General features: G+C 35.7%; 2 protein-coding genes across 5 annotated transcripts in view; both read left to right on the top strand.

Annotated features, from left to right (window-relative positions):
- Positions 1 to 2,141, top strand: part of LOC145662169 (2-acylglycerol O-acyltransferase 2-like) — a 37,226-nt gene extending 35,085 nt beyond the window's left edge. Inside the window, exon 6 of the mRNA XM_081727502.1 lies at positions 412 to 2,141. Within this exon, the coding sequence (XP_081583628.1) occupies positions 412 to 563 (152 nt within the window). The 3' untranslated portion in view covers positions 564 to 2,141. The remainder of the gene's footprint in view (positions 1 to 411) is intronic.
- LOC145662976 (uncharacterized) overlaps positions 1 to 18,220 on the top strand; it is a gene marked incomplete at its 5' end in the record, with an annotated part of 292,449 nt that overhangs the window by 239,865 nt on the left and 34,364 nt on the right.

Here is an 18,220-nt window from a genome sequence, read left to right as displayed (position 1 = left end):
ATCGATATAAAAAGATATTCAGATGTTTTATATGTTTTAAATAATAGGATTTTGGAATGTCGTTGTCAGGACAAGAAGAAGATATAAATAAATGGAATTTTATTCAACGGAGTTGACATTTTAATGGCTCAATAATTTAAAAGAACTGTTCCAAAGTTACAGTTTGTCCTACAATGACTTATGTGCCTTAAGCCATATTTAAGATTGTCGGTTTTAAGAACTGATGTCGACGTACGTATTTTGAAGTTTGTTTTAGCTCATACGATAAAAGTAATATTTTGACTTAAGCCTTTTTTTAACCATGCACCAAAGATACAATGTATTATAATGTACTGTATTATAATACAATACAATATTTTTATTCAATATCACAATAAAAGTAATTGATTTTTTTTCTCTCTTTCTTCCTAGTGGGAGCACCTATTGAGGTAGAGAAGACTACAGAGATAACGACTGAAAAAGTAGAAGCCCTTCACGAAAAATTTACACAAAGTTTGATAAATTTGTTTAACGAACACAAAAGCAAGTATATAGATCCTAATTCAGAACTCACTATCCTGTGATCACAAGCTTTACTCAGAATAGGATTGTAGAAGAAATTAAACACATCGAGACTTGGAATTTGAATTCGAGATTCATCGTGTGTAATGTATAAGTGCCAAACTATTTCATATAGCAAACCTTCATGCCATTCCATACCATTCAGAGGACAGTTGGAGAAGAGAAAAAAGAATGATCCATAATTACTTCGGTTGCCAGTATATCGAAGAAAACGGTGTGGTTTGATAGTTTTACCTACATTTTCGCTACTAAACAAGCTTTACTAAAGATTTTATTAAGTTGTTTCAATCCGAGTAGGCTCGGCCTACGGTCGCATTTCTTACCTATTGGCCTTTGCATCAACAGTGAATTTCGTGAACTTACTGTTCATATTTCCTGAATCTCCTCATCCGGGGGCTTCACCCCCACATACTGTCTTTGCTCGGCTTACGGCCTCGCACCTCTTGAACCCATAATTCTATCGTTTCTTTTCCTATTTCAACTATCTAAAAAAATAAGATTTTGTATCCCAAGAAAACATCCATTTAAATAGCATGGGAATTTCTTCATCCCCCTTTAGACCCCTAGAAAATAAAAAATATTCACTTGGCAATTTTCCTGTTGGTTAGTCCTGGAAGGCTAGAATCATGCCAAATTAATCCTGCTGGAAATGCCTAAACATTTTGGGGTGAAGAAGACGTCCTATATAAATAACATGGGGAAGATTTTTCAGTTCCCCATAAAACCACTTTGCAGTTGGAAATTTTTATTCCTGATGATTCACGTAATTAACGCTAACGAAAACGTACAAGCATACCGAATTTCAAGTTTTTATTCCAATTCTAAGTACCTAAAACATGAGATTATAGTTCAAAGAAAGGTCAATTTAAATAACATGGGGAAATTCTTAATCTCCTCTTTAACCTTTAACCGGGCAAGCTGGGCCTCCCAGGCCCAGTAGCTTCATTTTTTCTTTCGAATTTCTCAATAACCATAAATATTGCGATGACATAAAATTCTGAATTTTTCTATCTTTAGTCGAAGTTAAAGTCATGAACATATCGAGTTGGTAAGGCTAATAGAGTTGGTAAAGCCCCAGTTGCCGTCTACGTTACAAAAATAGCTTACCCGGACAAGGGTTAAAGCCCCTAAAAATTAAAAATATTCACTTTTGGCAATTCTTCTGTGGGTTTGTCCTGAAAAGCTAAAATCATGCCAAATTTAATCATTGCAGCCCTACAGGAAGTGCTTAATAATTTGGGTGTGTAAAACGTGTTCCATATAAATAACACGGGAAAGATTTTTCAGTTCCCTATAAAACCATTCTAAAGTTGATTTATTTTTTATTTTTACTGATTTACTTAGATAGTGCTAAGGAAAACGTTGAAGCATACCGAATTTCTAGTACCTAAAACATGAGTTTATAGGTCCAAACAAAGGTCCATTTAAATAGCATAGGGAAATTCTTAATCCCCTCTTTAGAACCACTAAAAATTAAAAATATTCACTTTTGGCAATTTTCCTGTGGGTTAGTTTCGGAAAGCTACAATCATGCCAAATTTAATCATTGTAGCACTACAAGAAGTGCTACAATGAATTTATGCCAGCTCATTATATATATATATATATATATATATATATATATATATATATATATATATATATATATATATATATATATATATATATATATATATATATATATATATATATATACATACCGAGAAGTTATGGAGAAATTCCGAAGCGATATAAAATTCAACTCAACATTTTCAACCTAATTTAAGTAGTATCTCATTTTTCAAAAGAAAAATACTTTAGTAACTTATTCGAATATAAGTGTCGGATATCAGAAATGAAATTTTCTCGCCTTTCTTGATCGCAAGCGCAATTACGAATCAATCAGCTTCAATACCATATTAAGGATTGTATCCAACATTTTGAGGAAGTTCCCTTCGTGTTGTAGGTTTTGTGACCATTGAAGTTGAAGTCAAAATTGAATTAAACTAGCTAAAGTAATTAAAATACGAGTAATCGTAAAATAACCTGCTTAACAATCAAATTTAACTCAAACGTGGTGCTCAATTGATTTTGAGTTATTAACGATTGAATGATTTTGCAGTGTTATTACAGTCAAGTTTGATTTTAATTTGTCATGCAATGTTGGCTTGTTTTGGCAAGCTTGGTTTGAAACTATTGCATGATTCCACAAAATAATCGCCAATAACATTGCTTCAATTGATTACCAGAAATGACGCTGTCAGCTGTCACATATGGCACAAGTGATCATATTTGTTTTCGATATGTTAATAATTCAATATCACCTTGAATGTGATTTATTTATTTTCGAAGCACATATTTAACTTCTTGACATTTTATTTATAATCAAGTTTGTGGTAAATATTGTCTTAACGTACTTGAAACAAGCTGATTAATTAATGGATTGCTAGTTTCTACACCCATAATGTTTGCGACGCTAATTACAGGTTAATGCAGCAAAGCCGGCGCGTAAAAACTGAATTTGATAAACTTTTTATAACTTAGTAGAAAACTAGAGACAAGCTATTATACAATAGATACACATATCTCGAAATATTATTTAACAATTAGTATTACTATAAAACAAATTATATTTGTTCATAATTGTATAATATATTTATTTGTAAATATGCAATGTTCAATAAATATCCAGTGAATCTATTTGTCTTGATTTATTGTATTTACAAAGTGTCATCATCATAGGTATTCTGCCGTTACTGGCAGGTCACTTGCTGCAACTGAGAAGTTTCCATACTCCACTGTCTTTCTCTAACCTCTTCGTCTGCACGTACGATTTTTCTGTTTTGATATGGTAGTCTCTCCCTCGCCCCTCCCTCTCTTTCCTGCCACTATACCCTCTACCACGTCCCGCATGATACAGTTCCTTCTTAGCCAATGTCCCAACCCAGTTTCTCTTCCTCTTCTTCATAATATTTAAAGTTGTTCTTTCCCCCCATTTCTAACACTCATTCGTTTTCTGCTCGACTCAACTAATTTCCTCCATTCTTCTCCATACCCACATTTTCAAAGCTTAGGGTCGTTTTCATTATTTTATGTAGTAGATTAACATTCAGTGTCACTATTCTCTATGCAGAAGTTGCCTTAATGTATAGAGTATTTTTTATCGTTGAAAAGTAAGAAAATATCGTCTGATTACTATATCAAAATACAATTCTATTTTTAAAATTTCTGGACTCTGTATATTCTTTTGATAATAGTTATCGTATCAAAGAAATAAGAAAATCATACATTTGTCGTCCCTGACATTGCGTTTCATTCATTTTCTCATTCCTCCCTCAACTGTTGTAGAACAGTTGAAATTTGTGGTTTGCAAATTGATTACGTGGAAGCTCACAAGAAAAGGACATGAACATGCCATCTGGACATCCAAATCAAACCTAGCCCATTCGGTAAACATAACAAAGATATGTTTATGCACAAAAAATTAGGTGCCATGGACAACGGAGTAAGTCCCTGAGATCCATTGACAATGTTACTATAAAGAAATCAGTAGATTCGCAGTGAAATAGCTATTGTATCAACACTGTTCATTGGAAAGTCATGGTTTATAGTTCATCCTCTTCAGCATGAAACAAGCTTTCCGGAGGTACTATGTATTTGGGGCCCATAATGCACTTGAACAGGTAAAATTAGAAGAATGTCGGGAAAATTTCCTCCAGAAATCCCTACAATCAACTTTGGCCCCCTCTGGAGCGACCCCGGGTAAAAGCACACAATCCAAATATATCTCTAAAAATACTATGAGAATTAGTAAATGAGTGTACTAAGTTTTGTATTGATAGACGGAATAGATATGAGGAAAAGGCTTGTATACCAATACACGCTTTCCCCTCATATCTATTCTGTCTATCAATACAAAACTTGGTACACATTTCTTATCTCCTAATGTATTTTTCAAGATACATTTGGATTGCGTGCTTTTATCCGGAGCCACTCTAGAGGGAGTCAAAGTTGATGGGAGGGATTTCTGGAGGGAGTTTTCACGACATTCTCCCAATTTTCCCTGTTCATATACGTTCTGGACCCCAATACACAGCACCTCTAGAAAACTTGTTTCATACGGAAGAGAATGAACTATAAACCATGACTTTCGAATGGACAGTGTTGATGCAATAGCTATTTCACTGCGAGTCTATGATTTTCTTTATACTAACAGGGTTAATGGGCCCAGGGACTTATTCCATTGTCCATGCCACCAAATTTTTTGTGCATGAATATATCTTTGTTATGTTTATCGAATGGACTAGGTTTGATTCGGATGTCCGGATGACAGGTTCATGTCCGTTCGTTGTCAGCAAACGGAGGATTTTTAATGCTCTTTTTTTTTTTAAAAAAAATGCAGAAAGCAATTCGTTTAAAGTTGCTCTTATTTCAAAGGCGTTTCTTAAAACTAGAAAGCATGTTCTTTTAAAAGGTAATTAGTTATGTTTGCAATATAATTCTTCTGATATTTGGAAATCTTTTCCACTAACACTTTTTAGAAAACAAAAATGCGTTGTTTTAGAACTTGTTTTACAGGTATTGACAATAAATAATACAGAAGTAAATCGTGTAATGTATCTTAAAATTGAATATAGCGCTATGTTTATATGTTTCACTGTACTAGAAAATTTTCAGAACTGGAGTTTTTGTGAAGAAATTCAAAAATCTGAAATTTTGATCATCATTGAGATACACTCGACTCCATTCTCAACAACATAAACGTGAACACAACAAGTGTTCAACTAAGCTTTCCCAGTTTTTCCCTGTGACAAAATGTATCCGTGCCATCTAGCGGCTCAAATTTGAACAAAGCAGTGACACTAAATGTCGTAAAGATATCAGGCTTCCAATATAGAACATAGTTCATTCGCAATAAAAATGTAAGGCAAAGGGCGGGCTATGCCCATCGTTAATCTTACTAGACACAATTCGACGATGGACATAGCCCATCGGTCATCTGGAAAGTGTTTTCAATTGACAATAATTCAGTGGATCTCGGAATATGAATATGAAACTTTTACTCTAGGAAAAATTCAACCAGTCAAAGGATAATTTGTGCAGTTATTAATATTTCTTTGCTGAAAATACTAAATTACACTTCTCAACAAAAAGAAATTCCTAATCTTAAAGTCTGTCAAATAATGAAGGAAACAAATTTGAAATTGTCTTAACTTATTGTGAGTATAATCAGAGTTCACACAACATACGTTGAAAAGAAAGGCTTACCATTGATATACTATTGTTAAATCCATTGGAAGGTTTCCTTAACAACAACACAGATGATTTCCTTAAACAACTACCTGTGGCGAAGGCAGGAGAACTGACCTAACTCAACCCTCGTACCTTAATATAGTGATATGGTAAATGGATTTTGCTCATATGTAGTATGTGGCATTTAGTGATCTTTGTGCTTATTAAGAATAACTTATTACAGAAAAGCTTTTTACAGTCATATTAACTCTTTATTTGGCACTGTTTGCTCGTAAGCAACATCGGATTCTATTGCGTTATCCACACGAATTATAACCTCAGTGATCACTGAATTGGCATTATTGCTTTCATACAATATTCATATAGATGATTTACGGGTCGCTTCTTTAGAAACTTCTAAAGATATTTCTAATCTTCGTCAACAGGGGACAGTCAAATTTTGTATTGTAGAAGCTTTATCTGCTACGTTCCGCGAAGTTCTTTATTATTATTATTATTATTATTATTATTATTATTATTATTATTATTATTATTATTATTATTATTATTATTATTATTATTATTATTATTATCAGTATTATTATTATCAGTATTATTATTATTATTATTATTATTATTATTATTATTATTATTATTATTATTATTATTATTATTATTATTTGTGGTTCCTTGCTCTGTAGGAAAATATTTGAACGAAACTGTTGCTAATTACTGAGAGTATTCATATGACATTTGACCATAATAGGGCAATACTGCTCAGTAGCAACACATAAGACCTATTTTATGGCAGTGTTGCTTTGAAATAAACATCCTGTATTTTGTAACCAAAGTACAAAAATACTTTAAAAATTACGAAATTATGATCAGGAAGACATGGTTCAAACATAAAAGCAAACTAAATATTTTAATGGTAATGCTATCAATGCTTGCCAATTAAAGGGTTAAAGGAAAAAGTAGCTTCAGTTTCGTTGAGTCTAAGTAGCTTCTCAGAAGCTTTATCTTTAACGCTCCATAAAATTATATCAAGTTAGTTACCCTATATATTGTGTCTTATATAGTGTGTTCTTCACCTTTCTTAACTTTTACTCGTTAGCATATGCATAAATATTTACCACTTGGTGGTACGAATAGAGAGTATTAAAAAGGAAAATATAATAGATGGTCAATATTTTTCTTTCTTTTTGCTTTTTGATATTACTGAGCTCCTGCTTAACCAAATTGTTAGTGCGGGCCTATTTACTGTGTGTAACATCTGCGTTTATTCCCTGTGGGCGAACTAAATCTTCCCGCTGTTGATCCATTATTACAAGGCAAGTAAGGAGCTACCTAAACTAACATCGTAAGAGATAGCAAACTCTGACTCACAAAGCCACAAGTAAACATAGCCTGGGAGCCTGATCTTTGGACGCCTTTGGCGTGGGAGACCCGGGTTCGATTCCTGGTGAGAGCTAATCTGGTTCGGATTCCACTTTAATCAGTAGGTCCCGCCTCATATAGCCTTGCTTCTGAAAGGGACGTTAAACTCAAATTAACTCAAACTGATCCTCGGAGCCCGCATCACCCAGTTGAGCGAGAGCCATCTGACCGGCTATAGATTTTCTGTAGCGAGAGAGATTTTAGTTTAATACTTTTTTTTTCTTATCTGTTAGCTAACTTGATTAATATTTCAATACCGTGTAACTTATGAAAATTGAACACGATTTCTTTATTACCTGTTTCTCTTGCATTTATGTCACCTCTGTATACTGAAAGTTTATGTGATAAGATCTTGCATTAGACTTCCTCATTGATCAATTCAATATCTCATCGGAGAGGATGGTATGTCGTAATGTGTGATACATTCACTTCTTTCGAGTAGAGTTTTAAGCTATGACATGATCAATCACATTCAACAACAGGAACTCAGTAGTACTCTGGTTTGGTACTAGTTACGCATAGATAATCAAAGTACTGCATCCCATATTGCATTGGTCTCCATAAGGAAAAAAAGGGGAGATCTATTGCCTCACATGTAGGTGGAAAACGTATATTTATCATCCACTTTCCCTTTCTTGCTGTTGTTGAGACATTTTCATTTTGAAGTAAGAAAACAAAATATTTGATGATGGGGAGTTACGGAAGGAACAGCCAGAAAGTGAGATTTCGTCGGAACAAAAGTGGGCTTGTAACACATGGAAAGCCATGCATAATCTTTAACGCATGAAGGACATCGTCGTCTTGACATGAAGACATAGTTTTCTTAAAAAGAATGAAAGTTTTTTTCCCTTTCTTTCCTCACATTTGTATTTATATGAGAAAGAAAAAAAAGAATAAACAACGATTACTCAACAGTTTATTTACGTGTAAGCAAACTCACTACAATGTTTGCATTCAACAAAAAATGTAGCGGAAACAGTTATTGAAGTTACGTTAAAGGGAGGAAGACATCGGGCAAATATTCAGCACCTACTCTAATAATCTAAAGTACGCATTTCATTAGGATTACAGTTAGGAATTAGAATTTTGTGTTTTCGACATCTATGACTCGTCACGTTAACTCGTGACGTATGAGATGTGACATCCCTTGGCGACCACACTGTCCGTGGAATTGGGGCGGAAGGAAGTGGCCTGAGACCATTATGGTAGTTACCATCCCCGTATTTGCCTGGTGTGAATATGAGGACACCCTGGAGAAATCTCAGTCAGGACGACTGGCTTGAAATAGCTGTTATACCTTTCCAACTGGTTGTCCCCACCGGGAATCGAACCCGGTACCGCTTGCACCTGAGAAGAGAGAGTTAGCAATACGCGTTGCCACTACACATTTGGTATAAAATAATAATAATAAACAATTAAAATCCCAGTCTATCACTCACATTTCTAATAGTTCACACTAAAGCTAATACTTGTCACTAGCTGCATCGATCCCTACCTGACGTCAAGAAATATCAGTAGCATGTAGTTAATTAGGAATTTGGGGAGCAAATAATAATAATAATAATAATAATAATAATAATAATAATAATAATAATAATAATAATAATAATAATAATAATAAACTCTGCTAAACATAGTAAAAGAATAGGGGATTCCATATCCTTTATTATAGGCAACCAATATTGCTTTGCTATTGTGCAGGTTGCATAGAAGCTACTGAATATTACATATTTAAACTGGATATGGATAGGCACAGTTAAATTCACCGTTACCATTGAAGATGTTAACCGATTGATTTCATGAACAAATTAGGAAAAGATAATCACTCTAGCCATCTATTGCAATAAATAAATTAATTAATTAAAAAATTACTTTCACTTAGGATTTATTGTGTGGAGTAACGTACGCAGGTACTAATAGTACAATCTTGTAAGCCCAAAGCATAAAAATAATAATAATAATAATAATAATAATAATAATAATAATAATAATAATAATAATAATAAAAAAATACAAGGATGAGTCATATGTATTGCAATATTCTAACACACTGTACCTGCATTTATTACACTACACTGCAATGAAAGCAAATTAACATTCAATGTATAACTCCTCGCGTTTGACTGTCTGCAGTCACCTTCTTGCCAATTCCCCCATTCCACGTCTTGTCCTTAGAGGCAAAGACGTCAATCATTGCTCTTGCCCCTCCTATTGGTTGGTGAAGCGTCGCGATTTAAGAAAATATGCCATGGACCAAACAGTACGCAATCCGAAGGGTCAACGTCAGGAGTACACGCTGAAATTGGCACCGGTGTGATACGACGGAGCAAGGCCAGGAATGTATGCCGGAGGTGGCATAGTTATGATGCAATCAAGTTCCTGCTCTTGAACCCGAGTGTGGTTTTTCGTTACCCTCTTGCAGCTCGGTGCACCAATGAAGTATATTTTTGCTGTAGCGCAGCATACATTTGCTGTAACTATTCGAAATAAAAGTCGACATTGATGGTACGACCAACTGGATCAGACTCGAAGTCAGTTACCTCCTAGTACTTACAGCACATATAAAACATGACTTATATGTACGAGATAATACTTAGTACGTAGATTATTTACACAAACTCTCAAGGTTATAAGCTTGATAATTTGAGATCAGGAGAATGACAATATTTTCAAACCCACTTTTATCACCTATAGAGGCCGTATTTCTCGGAGTTAAGGTGGAAAGACTATACAGTAGAATTTCGATTATCCGACCTAATGTGTACCTGACTAACCTCTGGTAATCGGGGCTCAGATAATACAGACTTGTGCTACATGAAAGGCAATACTTACGTACAGTAGTGAAGGTGCGAAATACAGTATAATAACTAAATAGGCATATATTAATTGCTGTACATCAGATTGAGTTGTTCTAGTGTAATTTGAAAAGTAAAATAATAAAACAGAAAACTTAAAAAAAAAAAGAAAAAGAATCTCACAGTTCAGCATTTTTCAATATTACACAATAAAATAGTCCTGAAGTTTCGAAGGTAGTTGTTGACAGCAATACACATGATTGCGGAGCTGTTGAATCACTTCCTGCGGAGACGTGAAGGTTTATAAGGGAGAAAGACTAGAGAAGGAATGACTATATTTTCCAAATACAGCAGCAAGAGCGACTCTACAGTCGTGCATGTTACGCTTTACACTAGTGATCTCAGGATCAGACTTTCAAATCTCCTCAATTTCTTTGGAACTTTTTTTTTTAATTTTTGCCAATTTAAACCAATTGCCGTGTCGCCTTGGCCTCTGCTACAACGAGCGCCATTTAAAACTCGAGCCGTTCGCTCCAGCATTTTTTTCAGGATCATCTAAGTTAACCCGCAACTTCGTTAATCTGGGCTCGGATAATCGGAGCTCTACTGTGTTTGTATAAAATTTGAAGGTTCTATGCCTAATAGTTTTGGGGATCTGGTGATCAGTGAATTAGTGAATGAGTCAGTAAATTTACTCTCGTAGATTTAGGTAGCCACAAATTTTATTTCTTTTATAATAAACTAACACAGTGTTTCTCAAAGTGTAGGTTGCGACCCATTCGTGGGTGACGGGACATTTTTGGTGGGTCACGAGAAGTTTAATGATTTACAAATTTAATTGCTTTGAAATACATGACCATTACGTAGAATGTCAATGTGTATTTGAATAAAAGTAACTGGGCCAGAAAATACTTTTTATTATTTAATGTGGGTCACAGTAACAAGCTTGAGGATCACTGAACTAACAGATGCACCTCAACTCACAGCATGTTGGAAATGATCTACAGTTTGAGATCTGTGTTCCTTGTCTATGTTCCTTTTCATCACAATATTGAAATCATTAGCCCCATCAGAATCTTGCCGCTTACAATAGGACAATTTGTCCATGCCGACTAGATGCCGCGGTGGGATTGCCGGCGCCGGACACCGGCGTCTTTCCGCGCGATTTTCGACCGCGACGAATAGTTGCCTTGCCGAGCAGTCGCGACGAATAGTTGCCTCGGCAAACAGGAGTAAATGCGCAGTAAATGCGTCGGCGAAGCCGCCGAAAGCAGGCCGGCATAACGAGTCGGCAGAAGCTCCTAAAGAGGCCTTTCCGACTGTTTTGCCGACTCTGACGGTCGGCAACAGTCGGCAAAGAGTCGGCAAACGGCATTTTATTTTACGATTTTCGACCGCTTGCCGCCTCGGAAAAAGGTCGGCAATTTTGAACAAGTAGATCGTTGTGCCGACGCGGACGGGTGCCGGCTGCATCCGGCGGCCTGCCACTGTCGACGGCGGCAATCCCTCTTTCCTGATGGGGAGGAAGAAGGAAGGAATTAGATTTTTTGGACTGTCGGCATCTAAGGTCATTTACCCCGTCATGTATACGAGGGATGACATTTCTCGCCGAACACACTATCCGATGAAAAGGAAGGAAGAAAGGAAGCGTCCTGGGACCATTATGTTAGGTACCATCTCGGAATTTGTCTGGTAAACCCAGGAAACCCAAGAAAACCTCACTCAACAGAGCTAGCCGGAAAAAGCTGTTACACTTTTACCCACTGGAATAGAATCCGGGACTGCTTGCACCAAAGGCGACGCCACGCCACACGGGGCCACAATATATTGAAATCGTGTTAGTGTGAGAGATTAGTATTGTAAGTAAAAAGAAAAGAAAAATGGAACACAAATGCAATTAGCTTTCACTGCTTTTACGCCCGGAATATCTCACTCTTCCCACATCCGACAAATTGAATTATGGAAAATAAACAATGGATTTTGTGACCCAAAACAGCCCTGTATATCATATTGTATGTCTTTAAGAGCAGCAATTTATAGAAACACGTGATTACAATATAATTTATTACTCTTGCCCCAGATTAAGATTAAACTTTTAAAAAGTTGTTATGATAAGAAACTGCCAATCTTGATACCGAAAACGACCCGGTTCATAAAGTAGTTTTTTGAGCTGGGGCGCAAGCACGAGGATGGTCCACCGGGTTCAGACCCCTCAAATTTCGTAACTCGACAAATATTTTAACAATTTCTTAGGAAAACTGTAGTTGCTCTACAAAAGAAAAGATTGATATACCTTAAAAAATTGAATTGAGTCGATTTTAACGTCCCGTTCAGCAGCGAGGGTATATGAGACGTGGACCTACTGATTAACGTGGAATCCGAATCACATGATCTCCCGCCGGGAATCGAACCCGGGCCTCCCATGCTAAAGGCTTAGCCACGGAGGAGCTACCTTAAAAAGTTGATCTTACACTACATCTATACTCTTTCTTTTCTTATAAAAACAATTTAGTTTTATTATTTTTTCTGAGGATATAAATGACAGTATTTTAAAATTACTTATCTCTCTATCTAGTGTAGAATAATACCAGTTCAAAATTACCGAGATACAGTGATTACTATTGGTGGATTCCCCCGAAAAACCTTCGGACTTCCAAACATATATTTCTGGGTGTATCTATTTTTGAGTGATGAGGTATCCTTCAGATGTACGTTCTATTTTCGTATAACATAGACAGGCTATTGTAATCATTAGCTAGTGATTGATCTAACCCGAGGCCGGGTCACTAGGCTCTCAGATTTTTGGGTGACAAAAATATTTTAAGGTATCATTTACGTATATATTTTTGAAAGTTTATAGTAAACTCATGATATACCTATCATAGTATGGGTTCTAGTTGCCCCCCCCCCTCCTTCCAAGTTTTTACCTTCTTGATCCGTCACTGTCATTATATAAAAAAAAAAATCTTCAGGTACAGTTTGCGAGTTCAATTTACAACCAAATCAACAACATCATCTTTAGTGAGCACGGAAGAGGAAGGAAGTTCCGTTATCTTCAGAACATGCATGATATGTGTTCTTAAACCTTAATACGGAGAACGATGGAACACACATCTACTGTTTGCTTCTCGTTGGCTATGGTAACCTTGACACTGTAAGAAATCAGAACCTGGTAAAGCTGGCAATTACAGAAATTGTATGTCATAGTATACTGCATGAACCCTCCCTTCCCATAATGGTTTATTTCCAGAGTTACCTTTCTCTGGTCCACGTTAAAGTGAACCATGTTTGTACTTTGTGAACGAGAAACCCTGTACATCATATTTCGTGCTTTACTCCAACCACTTAAAACAAGTAAAAGGTACGTGCCACTGAACTAGAATTTCTCGCTCCAATTTCTTAAGCTAAATCTTATTATGGTGCAGTTATTATTGAAATATTTATTTATGAAATACGGAATGAAACCAACCCCAAAAGTACACTACCCTTTGTGGACTTTTTTAAAAATGAGATATAACTTATGCTACATTTTTATATTGTGATTATTAATGAAACACAGTATTTATTTACTAAAAATTTATAAAATGCAAAAGTTGTATTTGAGGAAATTGTCAAACGAAATATAAAGTAAAATAAATACATAAATAAATAAATAAATAAAATTTTCGTGAGAAGTAATTTTCACAGGGTTATAGGGTTGGTTATTAATGGAATATGAATAAAGTTGCTTGAGTCGTTCTTAAGAAAATTGTTCAAAAATAGATTTAGCACAAGATTTACTACTACTTTCGAATTTATCTATGCGAAATAACGTAACCAGTGTTATGAAACTATTAATGACATACGAACAAAATCGCCTCAATCATTTTTAGGAAAATTGTCAGAGAAAACCTCTTCTCCAAGAGTAATCTACTCCATGTAGATTTTTTTTTCAGGACTAATGATTTACGTCATATCGTCAGGTTGTTAATGGAACATTTATTGATGATATATTAATAAAATTATCAAGAGTAATTGTTTTGAGAAAACCGTCTCAAAAGTCTCGCCCGAAGAGTAAAATGCCATTTCTGGGTTTTAGGGCACACTAAGAAAAAAAAAAGTGCCGTACGTGAAAACGTAGATTACATGTGTAAATCCCTTAGTTTTTGGACTAAACGTACTGCAAGCGAATAACTGAAAAAGTATATTTTATATGTACTTTCTGTATAAGTGTTCCGAATAAACGTACTTTCCGCAAGAACGAAAGTATTGTATATAGGCGATCAGGATATCACGTATAGATGGACGTATGTAAAATATAGCTGACGTATGTAACATACGTATACGTATATAATATACGGAAGACTGTTAGATTTCAGACATCCTGAAATAGCATCATGTAAGATCTAAGCGGGAAAATACGGATAACGTATGCTCCGTACTGATTTTCGTAGTGAATATAAATATTTCGTATATTTGTACAATATACTGCTGTTCGGAGAACGGCTTTTTCTCAGTTGAAATGTGATATTTCATGGTTTGGGTACAAAACCTCGCGGCCAGAACCTCGCGGCGACAACCTCGCGGACCAAAACCTCGCCTGGCCAAAACCTCGCGGCCCAAAATCTCGCCAGGCCGAAACCTCGCCTGGCCAAAACCTCGCCGCCCAAAACCTCGCGGGACAAAATCTCGCCGGGCCAAAACCCCGCCTGGCCAAAACCTCGCCGCCCAAAACGTCGCGGGCCAAAATCTCGCGGGGCCAAAACCTCACCACCCAAAACCTCGCGGGCCAAAATCTCGCGCCCCAAAATATCGCCATACCCAAAATCTCGCCTGACCATAATGTAAATGTTCCAACAGATGATAAGGATGACGGTATAAAAGACGCTGTTTCAGAAGAAGTATCACGGGTATTTGACCAAGTCCCGCGATACCATATGAAAATTCTATTTCTGTATTAGAGGATTTCAATGTGAAGGTAGGGCGACAGGATGTTTTTAAACTGGTTATAGGGAAAGAAAGTCTGCATAAGGAAAGTAATGACAACTAACGAGGTTAGTTTCGTGAACTTTGGAACATCCAAAAACTTAAAATTTTAACAAAAATCTAATAATATTTATGAAAATATGAAACAATATATGAGTTTTTACGACGTCCCTTGATTATGTCCTATAGGTTAAAGGAGACGTAGATGACCAGGATGAAGGAAATGATCGAATAAAGAAAGTGGGAGGAAACGGGAATAACCCGAGAAAGCCCACGCACACGATGTTTTGTATATTATTATTATTATTATTATTATTATTATTATTATTATTATTATTATTATTATTATTATTATTATTATTATTATTATTATTATTATTATTATTATTATTATTATTATTTGTAATGTGGAATTGCATATTAGGAAACACATTGGGTAAATTTTAAAGAAAAGTTTCATTCGCGGCGAGGTTTTGGCACGGCGAGATTTTGAGCGGCGAGGTTTTGGCCCGGCGTGATTTTGTCCCGCGAGGTTTTGGGCGGCGAGGTTTTGGCCACGCGAGGTTTTGGCCCGGCGAGATTTTGTCCCGCGAGGTTTTGGGCGGCGAGGTTTTGGCCCGGCGAGATTTTGTCCCTCGAGGTTTTGGCCGGAGAGATTTTGGGCGGCGATGTTTCGGCCGCGAGATTTTGTCCGTATACCATATTTCATATTACCAGGTTGTTAATGAAACATTTATTTATAAAATATAAAAAAATCTTCAGTCGTATATTTGAGAAAATTATTCGAGAAATATATTTTTCCCTGAAAGCAATCTATCATATCTGGATATTTCATAGAAAAACGACTGAAACCATATTATATATTCTACCTGGTTCATTCTATGCTATCTCGAGATTCTTCATTGTCTTTCGGTCACGAAACGAAGAAGAATTTTAGGAATGATGCAAAAAAAAGTATCAAAAGATTGCTATCTTGACCAATAATTAGTTTGTTTTTTTTATCAGGGGCCACAAAACTTTTGAACGTCCCCTAAATCGAGTTTTCTTATTTTTTACGGAATAACCACATCATGCTGAGTTAAGTGATAGTTTGGGTTTGGCCACAGTATATGTAGTTTTCCAGATATAAGGCATACAAGAAATTTTTGCCTGAAATACATTGGATCTCTTGATAAAAATAGGATGAATTTAACGAAGAGCCTTACTTGGCGAACATTTACCAGGGATTAACTTAAAGAAAAATCAATGATGTAAATCTTTGAGTTTTACGTCCCACGATTATGCTGAGTAGGCTAAAGGAGACGGTAATGATGAGAAATGAATAAAATGATGGAATGGATAAAGTGGGAGGAAACGGGAGAAGCACAAGGAAACGGCTTTCCGATGTTTCTCCACCACAAAGTTCACTTGGCACGAGCTGGAATCGAATCACGGACCCCACGCATTAGATGTGAACGTTCCACCACTATGCCAGCGCAACCCCAATAGAATGTAAAATTGTGAGATTAAATTAAAAAGAAAATTAAATGTTCAGGCAGAATACTATGGGCACAAGTGAAATACTGACACTTGATGTAAATTATGTTGTGGCCGCCATGTCATTTGAGTTATACAGTAAAAGTGCATGCACGACTGGAATACAACAATAGTAGTGCGTCGTACATAAAAAAAAAAGTCTTGTTCAAATCTAAGTGTGTTATGTTTCCCGTATATGCGGCAATTACTAGATACAAATATACAGTAAATAGTAGCTAGGATGCAGTCTTGCTTAATATGAAGTACAAAACAAATGGTTATTGTGACGTAATTCTTGCATTTTGAATGTCCGCACTTCCTGGTACTTATGAAAATATGTGTTTGTGTATGCATATAGCACGAATAAAATACCGAAAAAAAAAAGTCAAAAGAAGGTTAAGAGATGTTCTTAGAAGACATTCGCTATAAAACAAGTCCATTAGGAATGGGGTGGAGAACTCATATTGCAACGGATATTACACACATCGTACGAGGAGTTGCCCTCTGGAAATTTTGACTTAAAAGTTTGGTCATTGACAGTTAGATCTCAGTATGAATGATTCCATGTTTTAGTGCGAATGAGACTCACACAACTTCAGATAACTATGAAACTGGTAAGAGCATTTCTTTCATTCACAGATAATGCAAAATATTGTCTTATTTTTGCAATTATACTGCATTTATTTATTTATTTATTTCGTTGTATTTCATTTTCTACACTTTGAAATCATTGACAACATTCAAGGCATTGTGGTTCATAGGTAGTCACAAGATACTACACAGTATCGCCTAGGGTTTAAGATTTCAGCCTGATTTAGATTCCATGTAAAATTTAAACAAAACATTCTTCTAATCTCCTTCCGACATAATCATACTTTTTCCCAATGTACGTTGTATCTAATTTTTTTTTATTTTCGAAAAAAAAAACACTAGGATTAGCCGCAATGATTTAGGGGTAGAGCACTCACCTCTGGTGTGTGGGGTCTCTGGTTCGATCCCAGCTCGCACCAAGTAGATTTTACTGTGGGCAAACACCGTGTGTGAGGAGTTTCTCGGCGTTCTCCCGTTTCTTCCCACTTTCTTTATTCCACCATCTTGTTCATTGACATTTTCGTCGTCTTCCTCATTTTCGGTGCATAATTGTGGGACGTTAAACTTTTTTAAAAAAGAAATTAAAGAAAATTATAGAAAAAATATGGCAATCTTAAAAAGATATCGAACTCGATATTTCGATGTATTTATACTTTCATAGCCCATTGTGCAGAGATGGTTATTTTTGGATTCTATTTGTTTGTGCCTATGTATGTATACTCGACTAGAAGCCATAACGTTGGACATAACCAAAACCAAATCTAATTCTAAACATAAGGTTTGTAAGATTCCCCAGAGAGAGGGGCTACAAATAAGGGGAGCTTACTGGAAGGTGAAATAAAAAATGTGAATTTCTCGAAAACAGCTGCAACAATTGTAACCTTCAGTTACATCTGAGGTGGTATATTTTTTGTGTGTGTGGGGGGGGGGGGGTAAGGGTCGAATAATTTTCACTCATACTGTGTAACAATGTGTGTTATCAGGTTTTACTGTATAATTTTCGGTTTACATATTAAATCCGTTTTGTTTTTTGTCGAAATAAAATTAATTCAGAAGTTTGAGAATAATTAAGAAAAATAGATCTTCGGGAAATAATTTCTTTTATTTATATATTATTTTCTTCGTAAATTTTTGTGTATGGGCAT

Source organism: Thermobia domestica, chromosome 10 (genome assembly GCF_964235325.1).
Source record: "Thermobia domestica chromosome 10, izTheDome1.hap1.1, whole genome shotgun sequence".
NCBI classification, from domain to species: domain Eukaryota; kingdom Metazoa; phylum Arthropoda; class Insecta; order Zygentoma; family Lepismatidae; genus Thermobia; species Thermobia domestica.
The sequence above is the reverse complement of the archived record's forward strand: the minus strand, read 5'-3'. Positions and strand labels throughout refer to the sequence as shown.